Source organism: Populus alba, chromosome 16, assembly GCF_005239225.2.
Source record: "Populus alba chromosome 16, ASM523922v2, whole genome shotgun sequence".
NCBI classification, from domain to species: Eukaryota; Viridiplantae; Streptophyta; class Magnoliopsida; order Malpighiales; family Salicaceae; genus Populus; species Populus alba.
The window spans coordinates 12,204,673-12,225,632 of record NC_133299.1 but is presented as its reverse complement, the minus strand read 5'-3'; the positions used below and the strand labels follow the sequence as shown (position 1 = coordinate 12,225,632).

Genomic DNA, 20,960 nt, shown 5'->3' with positions numbered 1-20,960 from the left:
AGTTCTATGAACTGGGGCCTTGTTCTCCCCTTGCGCTTGCGTTCTGTACTGGATCACAAGCATGCCTTTGATCATCATTCAAAAAGGATAACAAGAACAGAAGAATGGAGAAAAGCAATCCTTTTGTCTGTCTGACAGGTGGAGGAGTTATTATTTGTATCGCCCATTCAGTGGTCAATAGGACCCCCTCCCGCCCCCCTTTTCCAGGGAAAAGAAGAGCATGTAGGTGGAGAAAGTGTTTCTTCCATGGACATGCCTCTCAGTGATGATGATGATGATGATGATGCATTCTCCCTCTCTGTTGACCGGATCGAGAGCTTGATTTGCGCCAGCATCGCCTTTTGGGCATATAGACAATGGGGGGCAATCCGTACCTATCCTGCCTCCATGTTAGACGAGCGAGCATGGGATCTCGCTTATTGGCCGTCAAGTGTCCCCAAAAACACCCTTGGATTTTGTTATTTGTTGTTTTTTACTCGTGAAATTCCTACCCGGAAAGGATTGTTTTTTATTTATAATAATACAAGAATATTCATTAGTTTATTTTTGGGAGTTTTTTTAGTTTTACGAGATCTGTGTTCAAATATAGTTTTTCAGTATGGAAAGAATTCTTTTAGTATCTCAAAATCTTTTTCTTATAAATTTTTTTTATTTATCCTAACCATATTATTCTGGGTTTATTTGTTTTTAATATATAATTTTATACTAATAAACATAATTTTTTATCCAACAGTTGAATCGAGCTGAAAATTTTACTAGAAATTTTCAAAAATATTAGTTTATATTAGGTTAAACTTACATATCAATTGGATATCAGGAAGATCTTGTAATAAGATCCAAAATTTATTGTGTATGAATTACAATTAGTTTTCTAGTTGATTTAAATTTTTTTTATTTTATTTAGAATTTTATTAGTATTTTTACATAATTGTTAAGGATATTTTTTTCATAGTATAAATAAGTTTATTTAGCTTATACTTAGGTTTTTTTAATTAGCAATCACGGCGGGTTATTAAATAAAATTGATGGTTTGCTTTGACCAATATATTTTTATCTTTGTTTAAATAAAGAGCAATCGAAATTATCAGAATATAATTGATTTTGTTATTTTTTTTTAATACTTTTAATTTGTGAATAATATTGTATTTTAGTTCAAATAATTTTTGTATCACATTTCAATCAACCTCAATCTTTAGCTTTCTGGAATTTGTTTTTTTTTTACGTGTGAATTAGGTGACAACGTCATCGCAGGTTCATGTCAAAACATGTGTTGTTACAGAGATAAAGAGGTTTTTTTTTATGTCTTAGAGATCATTTTTAATCGATATTTGGTTTCTTAAAAAAAAACAAAAGGAATAAAGATGGAGACGAGTATAGGGACATTGACTAAAGTTAATTTTTTTCCCTCAAATATCCCTTTAAATATTTTGTAATTTTATTTATTTTTATTTTTTAATATATATTATCACATGCATACACATATTTTTATACTCTTAAAAAACACCTTTTAAGAATATAATTGTATTAAAGAAACATAAAAATTGGCATATATTTATTACTGTTGTAGCTCCTTTCACATTTATAAGGTAGCTTTTAATTACTATTCTACATTAAAAAAAAAAAAAAAAAACCAAAGACAAATATGATAAAATGTGTTTTGTTATATAGAAAGATTTTTATTTCTATCTTAGAGATAATTTTTAACCCATTTTTTTTATCCATCTTAACAAAAGAGAGGTAGCCTTTTATTAAGTTTGAGTTATATACACAAATAAAGATTTTCAATATAAAAAATTTAATTGTAACTAAGAAAAGATGAAAATCAGTCTGTGCATCAAAATATTCATTATTAATTTGGGTCAATTATAAAGAACAAGGATTAAAGAAGTGGTTTAATGGATTTATTTAGGAATATTTGAGCCAAAACAAACTTTTAAAATTCAATAAACATAATCTTTAATTAATATGATAAATGCAAACTTGACCAAGTTTAATTTGGTTCTGATTTATTTTTTATAAACATAATTTGTATACTAACAAGTATCAATTTTAATTCTAATGTTGGAAATTTTTTTCATAAAATTTTAATACCTTTTTTTACAAGTTAAAATTTAACAACAATACCAAACATAACAATATATATAATGATATAAAATTCCTGCTTATTTTACAGCAGTTATGCCCTAGAGTTCGTTTTTAATCTTTTCCCGGCTATATACTTTTATTTATAATGAATTTAATTTAATCCCCAGGAAAATCCATCAAAGACTTTCCATATCTACATTGGAGGTGGTGGCTGCAGATCCATTTAAGTATATGATGCGCCAGGCTTTTTCCAGGAGGGTATAGCATCGATGTAGGTGGTTTTGTTTTGTTTTTTTTTAAGATAAAAGTATCAATTGATCAGTTTGGGGGAAAAAATATCAATTTTGAAGTTTTCTTCAATCAAAATACATTCTGTTAAAGGGAATCCAAACTAAAAAACCATGATCCCATAATTCCTAAATCACTGAGATTCATATCCCTGTTTTTTATCAGAGCATGTTGATCATGGCATGCGATTGTGTGGCACAGATCACTGGTTTGAGCATGGAAGATTCTATTGTCTAGTACAAACTAACAGGGACAAGGGTCTGGCATGCCCTGAGTCGTAATAAAGAAACATGTGATGTAAGGTGCTGTGTTTCCATTTAAAATGGAAACCTTGGCCAGTTATAACTCATAACTGTGATCTTAGCTGTATTAAGATGCATATAGACATGGAGGGTGTGCTCTGGCATGGAGAAACAGAGCATTTTCCCCGAATCAAACATCACATGCAACATTCAATTAAAAATAAACAAAAGAATCATGTGTTTCTTCACATGGTGGATCATTCCAGCACTGATTCGCTGGTTAAGGATTTTCTAAGTGTTATGGCCATCAACACAGCCAGCAAAGGACTAAGGCTGCAAAAACCCACATCTAAAACACCACTAATTATCATCAATCTATTCTTAGAACTTGAGATCATCCCCACATTCTAACTGAGAAGCCTTCGGCTTTGCAAATAATTATATTCACCAAAAGATAAATAAGCATAAAGCAGGAGAGTTTCAAGACCAACACAAGATGCGGCAAGATATCTTCAAGAAAGAACATGGAGGAAATACGAACCATTGAGAAACCGTGCTACATACTGATGCTAGCAGGGGACTGTTTCAATCATGACAGAGGAACAAGACTGCATATTGTAGCAATGCACAACCCCATATTTCATTTTCTCTAGAATACAAATCAAATGTACTAGCAGTCTTGGGAATAGAAGCTGACTGCAACAGCTACTATATCCTTCTATCCAAGGTCATAATGATATGAACTTCAGTTCCGGCAAGCAGTTACGGAAGAGATAGCAGCCTCTATCATCTATGCACCATTCATTGCAGTAGCATCAGCATGGACTAAGTTGGCATCATCCAGAATCTTGCCATTGACTTGGGTTCTCTGCCTCTGGAAAAGATAATAGACATCAGTATAAATAACAATCCATATCACATCCGTGCAAAGCCATTTCATGAAGAAGAAAAAGAGAGAATTTATAGAATCAATATTGACTATACCCAATCTGGAGGGTCCACTGAGTTCCCATTCAAGAGCTTGTGGTTCTCTTCTTTAGTCTTGCTATCCTTGTCTCTGGTACTCAATGGCAACAAGAAAGAAGCACCACCAGTCCGATCAGGTAGTTCTGCATTCAACAACTTAAAGTCAGTATGATCCCTCATTGAGCTCGTGGTTCTGCCGAAGGAAAAGGTGTACAGAAAAATCAGAACAGAAGATTGCAGGACACCCTTACCTGGTAATTTCTTGTCCAGGAAGAATACCACTAAATTAACAGTATACCTGGAAAGCAACAATTGCAGAACCAAAATAAAAATCAGAACGACAGAACATTTTTTTTAATAGAAATAATGACTGCACAATCGAACAATCGAATAGATGATACATACCACGCTACAGTAACATCAACAGTATAATGCTTGCGTGATGCTATAATTAAAAAGCTCTGAACTACAGCAATCAGCCAACCTAACTGCTTTATACACCTACAAAAAGACATCACAACAATTTGAAATAGTTAACCTGGTAATGGCATTTAGTTCAGTAAAATTGTTTAGACTGTGAACAATAGGGAGCGGGTGCAGACTCAAACATAAGGAAACCAGACCACTTATTACACTATTCTCCAACCACATTGATATCACTAATCTTAACCAGAAACCACAAATTCATTCCCTATTATCAGGACCAAATTTCAATATCAATCAATTGAAAGGATCAAATGGAGCCAACTAGGAAAATCTCTTGTTTTTCCTTCTGGGAGGAAAAACAATATTTTTACAAGCCATATTTTACCTTTTTGTGCCATACTTCTGATATGTGAGGACAAAAACTAGAGTAAATATCATGTGCGATGAAAAAATCAAATCACCACAACCATGTGTCATGCCCCGAGGAACTGCATTGTTAAGAAACAAAATTAGCTAAAAAATCCATGGAAAATAACGAACAAAGGATCAAGTTAAAGCAGCAGTTACCGACAATTAATTAAGAGTACTTCAAATACACTCTCTGGATGTGGCAACCTGGCAAGTTTTGATCCCTGCAGTATAGAAAAGCAAGCCAATTATATACGTAAATTTTTAAGTACCAGTTTTTAATTAAAATAAATGAAAAGGAAAGGCTCAAACTAGATAGACCATTTATTTCTATTGCAAAAACTAAGCATAGCTGTTTTTTTAACAAAAAATAAAAATAGGAAATAGACATATTAGACATTCTACCTCACGACAATGATAATTTGGACCTGGAAGCTGGGTGGAATAGAACGTGATGATCCGCAGAAATTGAGAAGCCTAGTGAAGAAAAATAAGTCAGATAAAGTGTCAGAAAGCATTGAGAAATTGCATGCTCCCAAAGAGATACAAACCAAAGTCGTTACAGTAACTTTGGTGTGTGCCTTTTGTGCTAGCTTACAAGTTTCTAAATCTATCTCACAAATTGTCCCAGCATGATTCTGTTGTACATCATTTCAGGGCATACAAGTTGCTCAACACAAGGAAAAGAAACACAGAGAGAAAGATTGGCACTTACAACTAGAAATGCTAGAACCCTGCACCAAATTAAAACAGTGTAGATCTTTTTGCTCTTGAAGATGAAAGGATGGAAAGTCCACTGCAATGGAACAAATTCCCAATTAAGTATAAAAGAATGCAAAACTTGTTAAAGGTTAAAATCCACTTGAAGGTCCACTTCTAGGCTTTTTGGCAATCTGACCCGCATATCAGGTCCAGATTACTCCTGTCTTGAAACTTTGCTTTGCGATTTTTTCTTTTCTTATTTTCTGTATATGTTTTATCTATTTCTATAAAAAAATTTCCTTGGTTTTGATTTCCTATTTAGCTCCTGATCAAATATGGCAGATGACTTTTATAGTTTTTTAGGCCTTTGGCCACCATTTATCGATTAGCCAGAATTTCAAACTTTTGCGAGCTTTCACTGCAATTGTATTGTGTTGTTTTTGTGAAGAAAGCTGGAAACTAAAGATCAAACATCACAAAAAGGGAAAAAATGCAAAACATAAATAAATAAATAAAAACAAAAGAATGGGGAACTTCACAACTGCATATGCTCAAGCATCTTTTCACCAATAATGTAAATAACCAAAAAGTTTGTCAAGGTTCCTAGCAAGCAACAACCATCTAATAAAAGCTGCATGTGCGTGGGCATTGAATAGCATATAGCTGCAGAGAACTGGTTCAACTTAAATTCTACTTAGTTGGAAACAACCCCACATTGCATGAATAGAAAGGAGATTCTCAGAACAAGGAGATCTTAGAATCATCAGATGTGTAGCAAGACAGGTGCTCTGAAGATAAATATAACCGTGTATGGCAGGTACTTCAGGGTTAAGAACTACTTCCCCGTCAATCACTGCAAAGAAATTTTCGAAAGTACAATAATGACAACCCTATTACAGCATTCTAAGCTTATGTGGAGTTAAGCGCTAGTCCAATTGCCAATATTAAACAATAAACTATTTCAAGCTTCACCTCTAGCAAACAGTGTTACTATCCAGATGGCACTGTGATTCCAGATATAGCATAGCACATTTGAATCTCATGTGCATTTGATTTTATGTTATTGGGATATATTAATGTTCCGAAATCCTGATGTCAGAGGAGGCAGAAATTAACCTATGAACAACTTATCAACCCGGAAAACTGGAGAGGGAGAAGGAGGTTGGGAAAATTAAACAAGAAGAGGCCAGCAGGAGCAAAAGTGCAACGGCAACTATATCGTAATCTTACCACGATAAAGGATAGAAAGACGAAGGTGAACAGCGTCTCACTAATGTAGGATTTATCTTGCCCAAACTCCTGAATTATCAAACAGAGTTAGACAATAGAGCAAAGCATACCAGAAAGGGGAGCGAAACGAAATAAACAAGCACCAACCGGAAGAAGAAAGAACCCAACGTCCTGCAACGTTGGCCCTGGGCGGTGTAGATAATGAACTCCTCGGGCAGCTAAGCCATGTATGTACTGTGGGCAAGAAACATATAATACAGATGTTAGGACATAAGCATCAAACTATAATCAGAAGAAAAGAAAACAATAAGGGGAAGTGCAAAAACACAAGAACGCAGCCTCAAAATCTGATGGTACCATCCAAATGCATACATTTCATCCCAGTAAAAAAATCACATTATATTAGTTGACTAGGCGTTCATCCCCAGAATATGCTGCAATTCAGGTACTCAAAACAGCACACTATGCATTGTTCTTTATCGAACTTAACATACGCTAAAGCTAAGAGTACAGGTTTTCTCTCGAGGAGGGGCAAGGCAAGCGACGGCTACAACGTTTTACCAGACCCTTCACCCTTTTTCACAGTCCTCAGAATCAAACAAACAACTGGACCAAAGAATTGCAGCATTGGATTCATAGAAGAAGGAGGAGGAGGAGGAGGAGAGATAGGTAAGGTAACAATAGTAATTGAATTGAAGTAACACCTGAAAAATTAAACCGCTAAGAATGTATTTCCAACTATCTGCAAGTAAATTGATCTCTGTTGTCGTCTCTGCACAAATCCTCTTCCATAACTTCACGCACCAAAACCAAACCATTTGATCAAAAATCAAATTCAAAAATCTTGGGAAAATTAAAAGCACAAACAAGTTTTTCTCTTAAGGGAAAATAAGAGAGAGAAACCTTGGAAGCCTCGCGACCAATGTAAAGAGTCATCTTGTTGTTGGTGGTGGTGACCGTGGTGTTGTTGTTTCTGCAGTTGTTGTTGTTGTTGCTGGGTATGTTGGGCTATAAGCACCAGTTCCATAGCACTTCAAAACCCAACTGTTAGGGTCGACATCATTATTCTCCTCAAAATCCAAACATAAAAAACCCTCTTAAGAGCTTTTCAACTTCCGACTTCGAAAACGGAAAAAGAAGAAGAAAACCGCTTGGTTCTTGAGCGATCGAATAGCCAATCGAGATCTCCACTAAAAGGGTGAAAAGAAGACGACGAGGCTTTTGCAAGAAGAGAGAGAACCCAAAAAAAAAGTCTGATCTTGCGTGATTATTTCTATGACGATCAATGGATTTTTCTTCTTCTTTTTAATGGTTCCAAGCAATATAGAAAGAAAGAAAGAAAACGCGAGTTGGACACGGAGAACAGGGAGAAGATCAAGAAAAAGAAAAGCGAGAGGGTTTTTATATTGTAGAAGAGTGGTACTTTCAAGGTTACAAGTGTTTTTGTTTTGCCGTCAAAAAGTGTTTTAAAATTTTTATTATTTTTAATTTTTTAAAAAACAATTTAAAATTATTTTAATACATTAATATTAAAAATAAATTTTACAATTTTTTTTTAAAAAAAACATTATTTTACGCCCTTGTTGGGTGAGAAATTGATATTACCAGGAATCTGAGAGAGACTTTCTTTGGACAGACAGATATTACTATATTAGAGTCACACAAGAAGAAGAAGATTCATTAAAACCTACAGTTACTGACCACGTGGATTTATTTAACCCTAAAAATTATGGTTAATAAGGTGTGCTTTTTTTTATTTGTTACTTATCTTCAAGTTTTAAAGAGCATTTAGAAATACAGTTGTACCTGCATTTTAAAAAATATAAATTTTTTTATTTTATTTGTTGAAAATTAATTTTTTTATATATTTTGAATCGTTTTATCGCGCTGATCTTAAAAATAATTTTTTTAAAATAAAAAAATATCATTTTGATACATTTCGGTATGAAAATACTTTAATGTTTTTTTAATAATCATACATTCCCAAACAAGCCATATTAGTATCCTCACTAATAAAAATTATTAATGTTTTTTTAAATACTTACAGCATAACGAAAAGAAAAAAAAATAATTTATATATATTTTTATCTAAATTAATGTTGGGATTTATCATTTTAATTTAAGTAATTGGTGTGGTAGTTAAAGAAATATAATTTTTTTTTTGAGTTTTTAGGTTTGAAATTTTGATGATCGTGCTTTAAGAAAATTATTAAATTTATTATCATTAAAAAAAATCCAAAAAGTAATATGATCTATTTAGTTACAATAAGGTTAAGAATTTGCTATTTTTTTTATTTAGAAATATATTAAAAATACTAAAACTATTAATTTTTATAAAAAATATTTTAAATCATAAAATATACAGATAATTAGCCTCTATGACAATTAAAAAAAAAAACATTGTGAAAACAAAAACAACAGATATTCTCCTCCTCGGAAGACTACATATTTTTGTTTTACCTGCGGGGTGGGGGAGGAGGGAAGTCTGTTAAGAATTTTGGTTCCCTCCGGCCATGGCCTCATTAATAACTATAATTTTGTTTTTTTAAAAAAAGAAAAATAAATTATCAATAGAAACTAGCTAGCTGCCCATGTATGAGATCGAGGGCGGATCGATGAGTCAACAAAACTGTTAAAAAAGAGGGCTGCATTTTGGTTCATCGGGTGAAGCGAAGAAAGAGTGAAAATTGGAGGAGGCTCAAGTCACGGGTGTCCAGTCATGGCTCGGCCGACGAGGATAACGGACTCCTCCTCCCTCGTCCTGTTTTTAAATTTGAAAAAATTCCTTGAACTTGTACAATCATGGCTTCAGGCACCCCATCCCCCCCCTCTCTCTCTCTCTCTCTCTCTCGTAATCAACGAGGACACACGTCGTACCCACCATTTGCAATCACCTGATCACTAGCTAATCCCACGTGGTTAGGCGGTTATTTTGCAAATTACCCACTCTTTTTCTCCCATATTCTTTTCTTTTTTATTTTCCCACGTGACTCCGCCTCCAGCTCATGTCATGATTAATTTCATGTGCATGCACCACTCACGGTGTTTGCTTTTGTTTCCAGATACTTTTTAAAAATATTTAAATTAATTTTTTTTAATATTTTTTTATGTACTCATATTAAAATATAAAAAAAATATTTTAATATATTTTCAAATAAAAAATTATTTTAAAAAATATTTTGCATCATAATCTCAAATACCTTTTAATTTAGACATAATATTGTGTATTTATCATTAAAAAAAAAACAGTTGTTTAACAAAGTGTTTTGTTTTTTTTAATTTATTTTAAGTTGTATTTCAAAATATTTTTAAATTTTTTATCATAAAAAATACATTAAATTATTATTTTTAAGATGTGATATATATATATAGTCGCCTTTCATTTTCTTCAAACCCACCATATTTCCAATTATCCACGACAAAGTTTATTTTATAAAATTTAATTTTAATGTAATATTAAAATAATATTTTTTTTTAAAAAAATTATTTATAATATCAAAAAAATTCAAAAACATTATAAAAAAATTAATCTAAAATAAAAAATTATTTTTTAAAAATAAAAACAGCATTTGACTGCAATAAGAAACATATTTCAAAATGCAAGTTGGTAGCAAAGTATCACTGCACTAGTAAAATAACGCTCACAAAACATGAATTTTTTATTTAAACTTTGAAGAATAAAATTTTATAACCGACTTGAAAAAAACAAATCTACAAATACAAAACGTAAAAATTATTTAGTAATAACGTATACCCTAATATAGTTTTGGATGGAGAGATTTAGGGGCGCTCATGGGGATTTGCATTTTGAATTTGACATGAACTTCATAAACATTTTTATATTGTCATATGTATTTTTTGAAATTTTTACTCTCAATTAATTTTTTCTAGTAATTTTAGATTATTTTAATATGTTAATGTTTTAATATATTTTTAAATAAAAAACACTTTGAAAAATAACAATACTACAATACCAAACAAGTTATTCATCAATAATTTGTCGTGTCTTTTAGCATAAGAATTTTTTTCTTTTTTTATTTGGTATAAAAATATTTTTTAATTAAAAATATATTAAAATAATATTTTTTTTATTTTTAATAGTAATCTATTAAAACCTAAAAAACAAGTCGAACTCTTTTTGTCCTCGAAGATAAGCGTTGCTTTTACGATTAAGCCAGCAATGCCGTTGCCATTAGGTCAACAAAAATATCAAGAAACGGTCTCACAGGAACATTCCAAGATTTGTTGCTGTCATCGTTAATTAAATGGCTCTAGCAGAGATTGGAACACATGGTTGCATCAACCTCCAGGCCCAGAAGCCAGGGACTCCAAATACATGCATAGAGGACTTGGTCTCTTGGAGACATGGAATATTCAACTGTCAACCATGCCATAACCTCCATAGCCATCATCTAGAATCTTGACTAAATGACAGCTGTTCCTTTGACTTTTGGCAAAATGCACAGAGGGCTAGCACAACTTGCAGGGCTCCGAGAAATGGCTTTGTGCGCTGCCATTATTTTGCTTTTTAAAGCGTTCAGGTGCGCTGGTATATTATGTCTTCCCTTTTTTATTTGAACAGGAAAAGTGCCCGTAGTGGCTTGTAAAAATGTTACCGCCATTTTCGAGAGATAATATTAATATTAATAATAATAATTATTATTATTATTATAGTAAGAACAAATTGTGTCAGTGAGTGTGCGATTAATGAGAGAGGAAATTATTTTGTATAGGATTATAAAATTCAAAAGCAAGCATTGCAATGTGGACTTTAGTAGTCAATGGTCAATGGTCGTTATTGCCAGCGGGGCTAGCCATTGAGCTAAGTTTGAGTTTGTCATGGTGAGATGGAAAAGCTCAAGTGAATGATAGGCTGTGCTGGGGAGGCGTGAAAACGGGAAAGGCGGCTTGGTGAACGTGATGAAGACGTGTCACCCAGCTTTAAAATTCACATATTTCATCAATAATTTGTTTTTTATTTTAATAATATTTTTGAGTTTTTTTAGTTTTAGTTAAAAAAATTTAATATTAAAATGTTTTGATGTTCTAATATAAAAAATAAATATTAAAAAATTAAAAATAAATATTATTTTAATATATTTTAAAGAAAAAAACATTTTAAAAAGTAAGTGTTATTACCATCACAAACACTATCTAAACTCAATGGATTCTTACGCTTCTAGTGAATTATCGTGTATTTTTTCTCATGTCCTCTCTTATTATATATCCTATATGCTCTGCCGTCATGAATGGATACCAATGAAATTAAAAAAAAAAAAAAGTAGAACCAATTCAAGTCCTTCTTTTTTCTATTTTGTGTTATAATTAAATCATATAATGATGGGATGTGATCACATCACTCATGTTCCAGAGTTCAAAATATAGCTTACAGTAATGATAGTCATCCTTGTGCTCAAATGAACTCACACTTATTTGGGCTCGGGTGTATCGTGTTATAATATTTATTCGAGAAAAAAAAACACTCAAAGTAAACCTGGATTTATCAGTGCAAACCCCACTATAAGTCTCAGTGAGAAATAAGGCTTATAAATAAAAGAGAATCCATATCATAATGTTAGAATGAAGAATAAAGATTTCACGATGGGGGGATTGGTCTCAATAAAGATGGAGATCACAAGAAATCTAGACAGAAGATGAAATTTGACCACAAAATGCGATGATCCTTACTGAATTACTCTAGTAATCAAAACAAACACTTATAATCTCTATGATGATAACGAGAAGAACCTTTCATATAAATGACACTTAAATCATCTAACAATATGTCACCAATAAAAGAAAAAAAATTAATGTGCTAGTACTGTAATATTTTAACAAGGAATGAAGAAAAGTATATATGTTTTCTTTATATCATCTAAAATAACTACGTTACTTAGGTATAAATGCATTTTTTCTCTGATAAGATAAGCTATCTTGCACAAGTATAAAGTTTTAACTTCTTCTAGGTATACGGAGCCATATTGTCCAAGTATAATGACATTCACCCTATGATGAATGATAATATTTACCTAGATGACTTAATTTCCTCCAAGTAAAAAGAATCGCCTTACCCATATATAAAAATATTCACTCGTTATTCATGAAAACTCATCTTAACTAATATAAAGGCTTAATTCTCCTTGGATATAAGGGATCACTTTACCTAGATATAAAGGTATATATACTTTAGTCTGCATATGACTAAAAAAATTTCTATATCACGAGGTCATGAAGGACCATCAAAACATTGATAATATAATATGACCTGATATATTGATTTAATTTTGTGGTGTAATCACTATCTCTAAGAATATGACATTGGATCTCACTCAAGATATAAGGTATGCTAAACATTAAAAATATTATTGTTAGGATTTTGAATCCCATTCCATTTTCAAAACCAACAATTTTAAATCTAAAAAACAATTTTAAGTGTTAGGACATTATACCTTAAACAAATAAAAAAAAGCCAAAACAATAACACTTAAAAAAACATAAACTCATGAAACTTTATAATCAAATAAATATTTGTTACACTAATTGGTAAGACCCATAGGACCGACGTCATAAGATATTTTTTAAAAAAATAAAATTAAAAACATCTTAGTCATTTTAAGCTTTTTAATTAGGTTCTCATCGATAATCTTCATCTCTGAATCATTAGCCTCCACCATTTCTATAACTTAAATGGACTTTACCTTTATTGGTGGCTAGTTTCATTGCACCTCCATACTTGGTTATTCCTTTGTATCCCTCAAAACCTTTTTATAATCTCTTTTTATCTTCTCAACCAAATAATTTCATTGAGCAGTAAGAAAAGCATGTTTGGAAAAAAATACTCCGAAGTTAGGTATGGGGCCAAGGTGGAGACTTGATAAAAGTACATTACCATGCCATTTGGAATAATTATAGAAATGCGAATTGCTCATCACTTTAACTAATTTATCATTCGCTACCTCATTTACCTTATTTAATGCACGAGCCCCATAAAACATACTCGAGACATCTTTTACAGCTCAAAGATGGGAGGACTCAACCTGAGCCTAATTGATTTTTCTCTTAGCCATTATCAAGATGACTTTAGCTCCCCAACCATTTTTTAGTATGCCAACAAATCATATTTGGCTTTATAGAGTGTCGTTTTAGTTATTTAAAGCTTCACAACATATATATATATATAATATATATATATATATATATATATATATATATATATATATATATTGTTTTTAATTTAAATATTTTAGATTTAACTATTGTTATTACATTATGAAATAAATAATATTGATATCAATTTTTTTTTCTGCTCGATCAAATTCTGTAAATGTTACGTCATCAAGCGATTTCCTTCTAATTTTTCGAATAAAAAACAATTAAAAAAATTAATTTTTTTAACTGGATCGGACCCGATTCAATGCATTTAGTTTTGAATTGGACCAATCCGACTGGAACAGTGAAGAAAAAAGCCAAGTGTTTTCCCCTTGTGTTAACACCCCTCCCCTCCACCAAGATATTATATGCCTCTCTTTATCTCTTCTCTTCTGTTAACTATACTTCATGCAAATTCAGGTTTTATTTCCAGTGATTTTTATGGATATGGATGAGTAAGATTGATTTTCAACAAGGTGAAAATCCATTATGGCACCAATTTTGTTTCCTCTGTACGTTGATGATGATGACACCGAGCATTCAATATTTGCAAGTGGCTGGAGGAAACTCCACTGTGGCACCTATATAGCTATTTTATTTAATTACAAAACAAAAGCGCAGCAAGAAGCATGAAAAAGTTGCTTCTTCAGAACCTGCGGTTAAACCTTGTTTTTAGTGGGTCCCATGAGCCAAATCACAACTGCTATTTATAACCAAACACTAGTTTTATAAAAACACAGCAGCTACCACTTAGCCAAACACCCTTTAAATCATTTTCAAATAATGAAGAAATAAAATGGGTGAGTAGCACAAGTTCAAATTTCAAGAAATTTATAGATAAAAAAATTAAAAAATACCTAAGTGTATTACTCATTAAACTCTCCTTTAATATATACCTCTAATTTTAAAAGTTAATCTTGTTGTGTGAAGTGGAGACTTACTACTAGGTGCATAATAACTTTTTAGCCAATGTGAAGGTTAATTTATCATTGCATAACTCAATTGGGGTCCTTTAAGGCTCAAGAATCCTTAAATATCTTAAGAGCTAGTTGTAGGAATCTCCCCTCCAAAGACCACTATGAACCCACTCAGCCCTTCATTCATTAACATGGTTAATGTTTCTTTAGAATATCCCTCTCCTTTCTCGAAGAGAAAAGATATGAAATCATTCAATTCTTGGAGTTACATTAGCAAATCCATCCAAATGGTAATAATTCTTGAAGACTTTTGGAGAGAGCTTTTCAAGGGATACCTCGCATAGGTATGTGTCCTCTAACTTGTATCAAAGTTGTTTTATCACCACTTGAGGTCTTTTAGTGTGAACCCCCAACCTAAAACTAGTCAATCAGTGCTAAAAATGGTAACTTTTTCGTTTGAAAAATGATAATTAATAAGGAAAATTGTTATAGGTGGGGATAAAAACTTTTATATATTGAACTTAAATTTTAGATAAAATAAAACAACAATCGGTATGCGAAATGTAAACTACTGATGAATCATGTAAATCCCCTAATCGGATAAAATAATTATTAAAGAGAAATCTTTATGAATTAGGGTGAAAATAGTTATACAATAATAATAATAGAGTGGAATTTTAAATAAAATGATGTATTATTTTAAGCGCAAAAAACATTGATCGCTAATATAAGCCTCGCATACAAACACATTATTTTTTAAATGAAAGTGGTGAAAGATCTGAGAAAGTTTTTATGATGGTTATGATGGACTGGTCTAAAAATCATACCTGGAGTGTGCACTAGGAGTTTAAAGTAATGGATTGACTCTTTCTAGCCTATTTATTTAATTAAATGATTTTTTATAATTATTAAATTTGCAATGATTATTTGGTTATGTCCTGTATTGTTATTATTAATTGAAGGCTTATGCCTTCGAAGTAGAAATTGGTATTTGCTGTAATTAAATGCATAGGCAAAAAGAAAAAAAAAAACGCTTAGTATATTATGAAGGGTGATTGACCAAAACGATGGTAAAATATTGATAATTAACTTTGACCATAACAACAAAAATTTCTATGTTGTGGAACTAATCACTCGATAATAAAGATGATGTCCAGTAATAGACTATGTTGTGGAACTAGTTACCCGATAATGGTACCAGAGCCCGATAATAGGGTTAGTGCCCAGTAATGGGCTATGTTAAGAAACTAGTTACCCGATGATGAGGTTAGTGCCCGGTGATGGGCTATGTTAAAGAACTAGTTACCCGATAGCAGGGCTAGTGCCCGGTGATGGGCTATGTTGAGGAATTAATTATTTGGTAATATGACTAGTGCCTGGTGATGGGCTATGTTGAGGAATTAGTTATTTGGTAATGGTGATTAGACAACACACGATGGGGATAGTTGAAAGGATGGTAAAGTGTGATCATGCACATGAAGATAACAAAGAATCATCTCGAATGCATATTAATAGGATAACATAATGCATTAGCAAGCACATGTCACTCCTAAATATAAAATGTGGCATGACATACTCCATAATCGGTGAAGTCACCCAAGCCATAAAGACTTAGGGGGGACAATGGGCTTAAGCCCTACACCCCTAATCATGTCGCCTATGTCCATAGCTTAAGATCATAAGGCTTATAGGAAACACATACCCAAATCCATTATGAGTTATTAAGCCCATTCGAACATCCCAAGGCCTAAATGAGCTCATACCCACTCGAGTACACTTGTGGTCTCATGCTCTATTAGATCTAGGGTGTACATAGAGTGCAACAAGATGATATCATTTAATAGAAAATATACTAAGTAATGAGTTAATTTTATTAAATATTTATTTATTTTCTGTAACCGTATGGGTTTGACACATGTGCCAAACCCAAGATACTTAAACTTGACAGTGCACCAACTCCAAGGTAGTGTGGGTCTAGCACGCATGCTAGACTAAATACACTTGGACTTGGCAATTACCTAAGTCCAAGATGCTTGGACTTAGTAGTGCACCAAGTTTAAGGTAATGTGAGTATGACACACATGCGAGACCCAAGACATTTGGACTTGATAGCCAGCCAAGTCCAAAATAATTACCATCCTCCCTTAATATATGCAAGGGAATGATCGTCCTCCCTTGGCATGTCCAAGTGAGTGACCAGCCTCCCTTGAGCTTAATCTCATGGAAGAACTCGATCTCTATAAGCTTAACTACACTTGACGTCTTAAACTCTAATCTTCTTGCACATTTTTAAATGTATAAAAGTCCTTCAAGACCCACCATATTCTTATCAGGTAAGGGATATTTATCCCTCATTCAATACTATTATGGTTATTACCTTGCATGCTCTCTTTTTATGGGTTATAATTACATCATGAAAGTCTCATGACAAAAGCTTCACAATCTTCATTCTATACTACACATATATTTTCATAACATTTTTCTTTAGAATATTCTTGTATTTTTTTTCTTTAAAAATATATTTATTTAAACATTAGAGAGTCCTCATCTCCACAAATAAAAAAAAAAAAAAATTTCCAAGTATTAGCCACGAGTAGTTTTGGTTTTTCAAAACCAAGTATAAGTTATCATCTACTTAGCTAGCTAAGGAGAACAGAAATAAAATTTAAAACTAATTGATTAATCGAACGCACAGAAATCCAATTCCCAAACTAGCTGGACTTCATCACTAAGCTCTTGTGCAAGCCTGGTCCCAAACTGGTCAGACAGACTTCAAAGCCAACAGCTACATCTGGTTATCAGGGCGTAAATTCACAGCTCAGGTAACCGACTTTCTTTGCTGGCTATGTGTTTGTTGCATCAGCTCCCTTTCTGCGGTGGCAAAGATGATAGATTATGATCTAGCCAGCAAACCAGCATAAATGTCGGCATCTTACTTTCTTCCTTGGATTGGATTAGAACCACACGATGATGCCATCAAAATATGGGAGCAGTCAATTTGCAACGGTTTGAAACTTCAAAATCCCAATGACACCCAATAAAATCTACCATTTCTGCTAATAAAAACTCTCTAGATTGGCAGGTCCCCACACACTTGTGACAGCCCAACGAACGCCCACCACATTTTCCTCTCCTTTTTTTTTTTTTTTTTTTTTAATCGAGGAAAGTGTTGGATTCTTGAACAAAGTTGTTTATTATAGCTTTTCTAGATACATCAGCATATATTCTCCTGAAACAAGCACAATATACGTAGAACTTGAGTTGGTGTGCTCCGCGACTACAATCGCGGCCAGTTCAATGAGATAATTTTTTTTAATTTCATTTTCAAATTAATTCTTTACATGTTTTTATATTATTTTGATTTGTTAATTTTTTATTATATTTTTAAACAAAAAAATACTTTAAAAAACACGTTACAGCACACCTCTAGATACCCGAAGACGTGAGTAGCCTTCATTCGGATTCTTCATTTCTTAGAATGATGATCCTAATCAGTGCTTTGCTAGAGGGGTCATGCCGTCATTTCCATGGAATGAAAACAAGTGCTCTCGCATATTTTGACCTTACATGGCAATTTGTTCCATTTATATACGACAGTATATGATTCATGTAATGTGTTGGTAAATGAATTTCTTATAGCGTATTTCATATTCGTCTATCATACTCTTCATGTATCTACGTGTTCACTCACCATTGTCATCATCGTAGAAAAAAGAAGAAGAAGAAAAAAAAAACATCATTCTCTTGTTGCCGTCAATAATAAACACACATTAAAAACCTCTTAATTTTTTAAAAATCTGTTTAAAAATATAATTGTAGTTAGTTTTTTAAAGTATTTTTTATATTGAAATGCATTAAAATATATATTTTTTTTTTATTTTTTTTAAAATTATTTTTGAGATCAGCACATCAAAACAATTCAAAACATACCAAAAAAATTAAATTTTTATAAAATACAGTGCAAACAATGTCAAAATTAACAATAATTTGCAACGGAGCACTAGAGCTGTCTGCCAAGGTTGGGAGGGTGATTCCAAGTGCAGTTGTATTTTTAAATATTTTTTATTTTAAAAATATATTAAAATAATATTTTTTTATTTTTTAAAAATTATCTTTATATTATCATATTAAAATAATTTAAAAACATAAAAATATTAATTTGAAATGAAGAAAAAAATAAAATAATTTTTATTTTTTAAAAAAATACCAAAATAAACACTGTTTAATAGCAACCTATTCTGACCAGGTTTTTTTATTTTTAATTTTTTATCTAAACAAATATTCTGACCAGTTGGTGTGTATTGTTTGGTCAAACATCACCAGTGTCTTGGCTTGACCTAAAAATCGGTCCAACACCGAGAATCCTTATCTAGAAGGTATATATATATATCTTCTCAGCTAAGGCATAAAGTTGTACGTATTTTGCAGGTAAAGTTTCACAGCTGCTGTACAAAGGCAATCTCACAAGGCATTTGGGGTCATTGGGTTGTTGGAAATGGCAATGAAATGGGTGGTGGGATGTTGTTCATTGCTTACAAGAATAAAAAACAAAAGGGGAAGAAAACAAAGAAACTAGTTCGTCTAACAAAAGAATTCTTTGGAGTTTTTATAATTAATAAAAAAAAAAAACGTAAAGGAATCAACCTTTTCCAGTAGCATTTATTATGAATTCAAGTAGTATAATGACTATTTTACCCTTCATTGCTTCTAATAATTACCTTGATATTAAGGGTAAAATTATTTTTTAAAGAGGATTCAAGTATCATTTCTCAATTAATCAAGGATAATTTTATCGTTCAACTTTGAAATTATATTGTAAAAATACTCTTTTACCCTTGAAATTTAAGGAAAAAAAAAATCTTTCATAAAGGGTTTTTTTTGTTCTTTTCTTTTATTTGCACATTAAAATAATGTTGATAACTTGGCTACTTAGATAAATGGCCATGGAAAAAGAAGTTTATTTGCCTTTATATTTTTTTTATAGTAAAATTACATAGTCAATTTTTTTACTTTTTTAGATTTCAAGAATGATTTTAGAAGGTATTTTTGTATTTGCACCACAATAATTTTGTGATAATGGTATGTCATTAGACTCTTTTTTGTAATTTATCTCATTAAAATATTAATAAATATGTAAAATATGTTGACCGATAGAGTTCTCCACTCTTTTTTTTTTTTACTTGATTTTGATTTTGTTTTTCTTTTTTCATCAATTTATGGTTTTTTGAGTTTAAAGATTGGTTTTTCAAGATTATGAGGATCTTTATTAGATATTTTTAGATGAAAATAATTTTTTAATCCAAAAAACCTAGCTTTATTTTCCAACTATGCTCGAAAACTATTTTTTCATAGAAATGTTGTTTATTGTTGTAGGCGACATGTTATTTAATTTTTTTTTTTTTTTTTTAAAGGACAACCGACATCCAAGCCAAAAGAAGAAGAAGCCAGGCATGCAAGTTATTTATTTGACTGGCCAAGCATATTGGCCCACCTAAGCCCAGATGCTAGATTTTTTTGGCCTTCAAATTTCTTTCCTTTTAGATTTAAATTTAAATTATTATTTTTTTGTTTTTTTTTTATCTTTAATTCAAATTGGTTCTTTTAATTTTTTTTAATGAATTTCATTTAAATTAATTAAAAATTTATTTGAGATATTATCTAATAAATTATAATTCAATTTTTACTTTATTTTTTAATTGGATTATAATAGATTTTTTTAAATATTGACAAGCAATATTTTTGTGCAACCCTTCATGATATTATTTTGATCTAAAATCTTTTATAATCATTTTCATTTGATTTTATATTTTTTTATAATTTAATTACATAAAAAATTAATTTTTTTTAAAATATATTTAACTTAAGACCCATGTGACAGGTTAGACAAGTTACCTCAAGTTAATAAAAGGCACATAGTCTCAATCTTTGTTTTTTGAAATAAAACAACAACATCTTGAAAATATATCTTGAGCCAAATCAATTCTAAATGGAACGACAATGTAGTATTTGAATCTGCTAGGTTGAACAAGTCATATTACACCAACTTCAATACATTTTAATTATTTTGTTTTGATTGAATTTAAAAATTTATTCTTTATAAAATAAATATTAACATGTAATTAACTAAAATAATTAAATAGAATTATGGTATGTGAAATCATATTTTTTTTATTTGCATCTATCATTTAAATTTTTAAATTACTCTTTGGTTATTTTGATGACTCCTTATAATATTTATTAGTGATTAATTTTATTTAACATATGCAACGTAAAGGTTTCAAAAAAATTTCTAGTTTTTTTTTAGAAATATTAAAAATTTTCATAAATTTTTTTTCTATTAAAATTAAATTTTGATCTAATATATATTAACTTGAACAAACAAAATAAATAAATAAATAAATTCTTACAAAAATCCTCGGCCCATGATGATTTGTTTTGTTAACCTTTTTAGCACAAATCAAAATATAAAACAGAGCAGCCCATTGCTATGATTTTCAAGGCCAAGCCCGTTTGAAAGATGAGCCTACATCTATCATCGTTCTCAAAA

The 20,960-nt window shown here is 31.2% G+C and overlaps 1 protein-coding gene across 1 annotated transcript; it reads right to left on the bottom strand.

The window, feature by feature from the left end:
* Positions 1–3,126: 3,126 nt before the first annotated feature.
* LOC118037441 (phosphatidylinositol:ceramide inositolphosphotransferase 1) lies at positions 3,127–7,754 on the bottom strand. Its single transcript, XM_035043417.2, has 12 exons — positions 7,251–7,754; positions 7,052–7,141; positions 6,495–6,581; positions 6,348–6,416; positions 5,131–5,211; positions 4,821–4,892; positions 4,579–4,639; positions 4,393–4,495; positions 3,987–4,082; positions 3,833–3,879; positions 3,600–3,724; positions 3,127–3,489 (listed from the first exon to the last, which is right to left on the bottom strand). The coding sequence occupies exons 1-12, from the start codon at positions 7,281–7,283 to the stop codon at positions 3,406–3,408; spliced, it is 948 nt and encodes a 315-aa protein (XP_034899308.1). The 5' UTR covers positions 7,284–7,754; the 3' UTR covers positions 3,127–3,405.
* Positions 7,755–20,960: the final 13,206 nt, after the last annotated feature.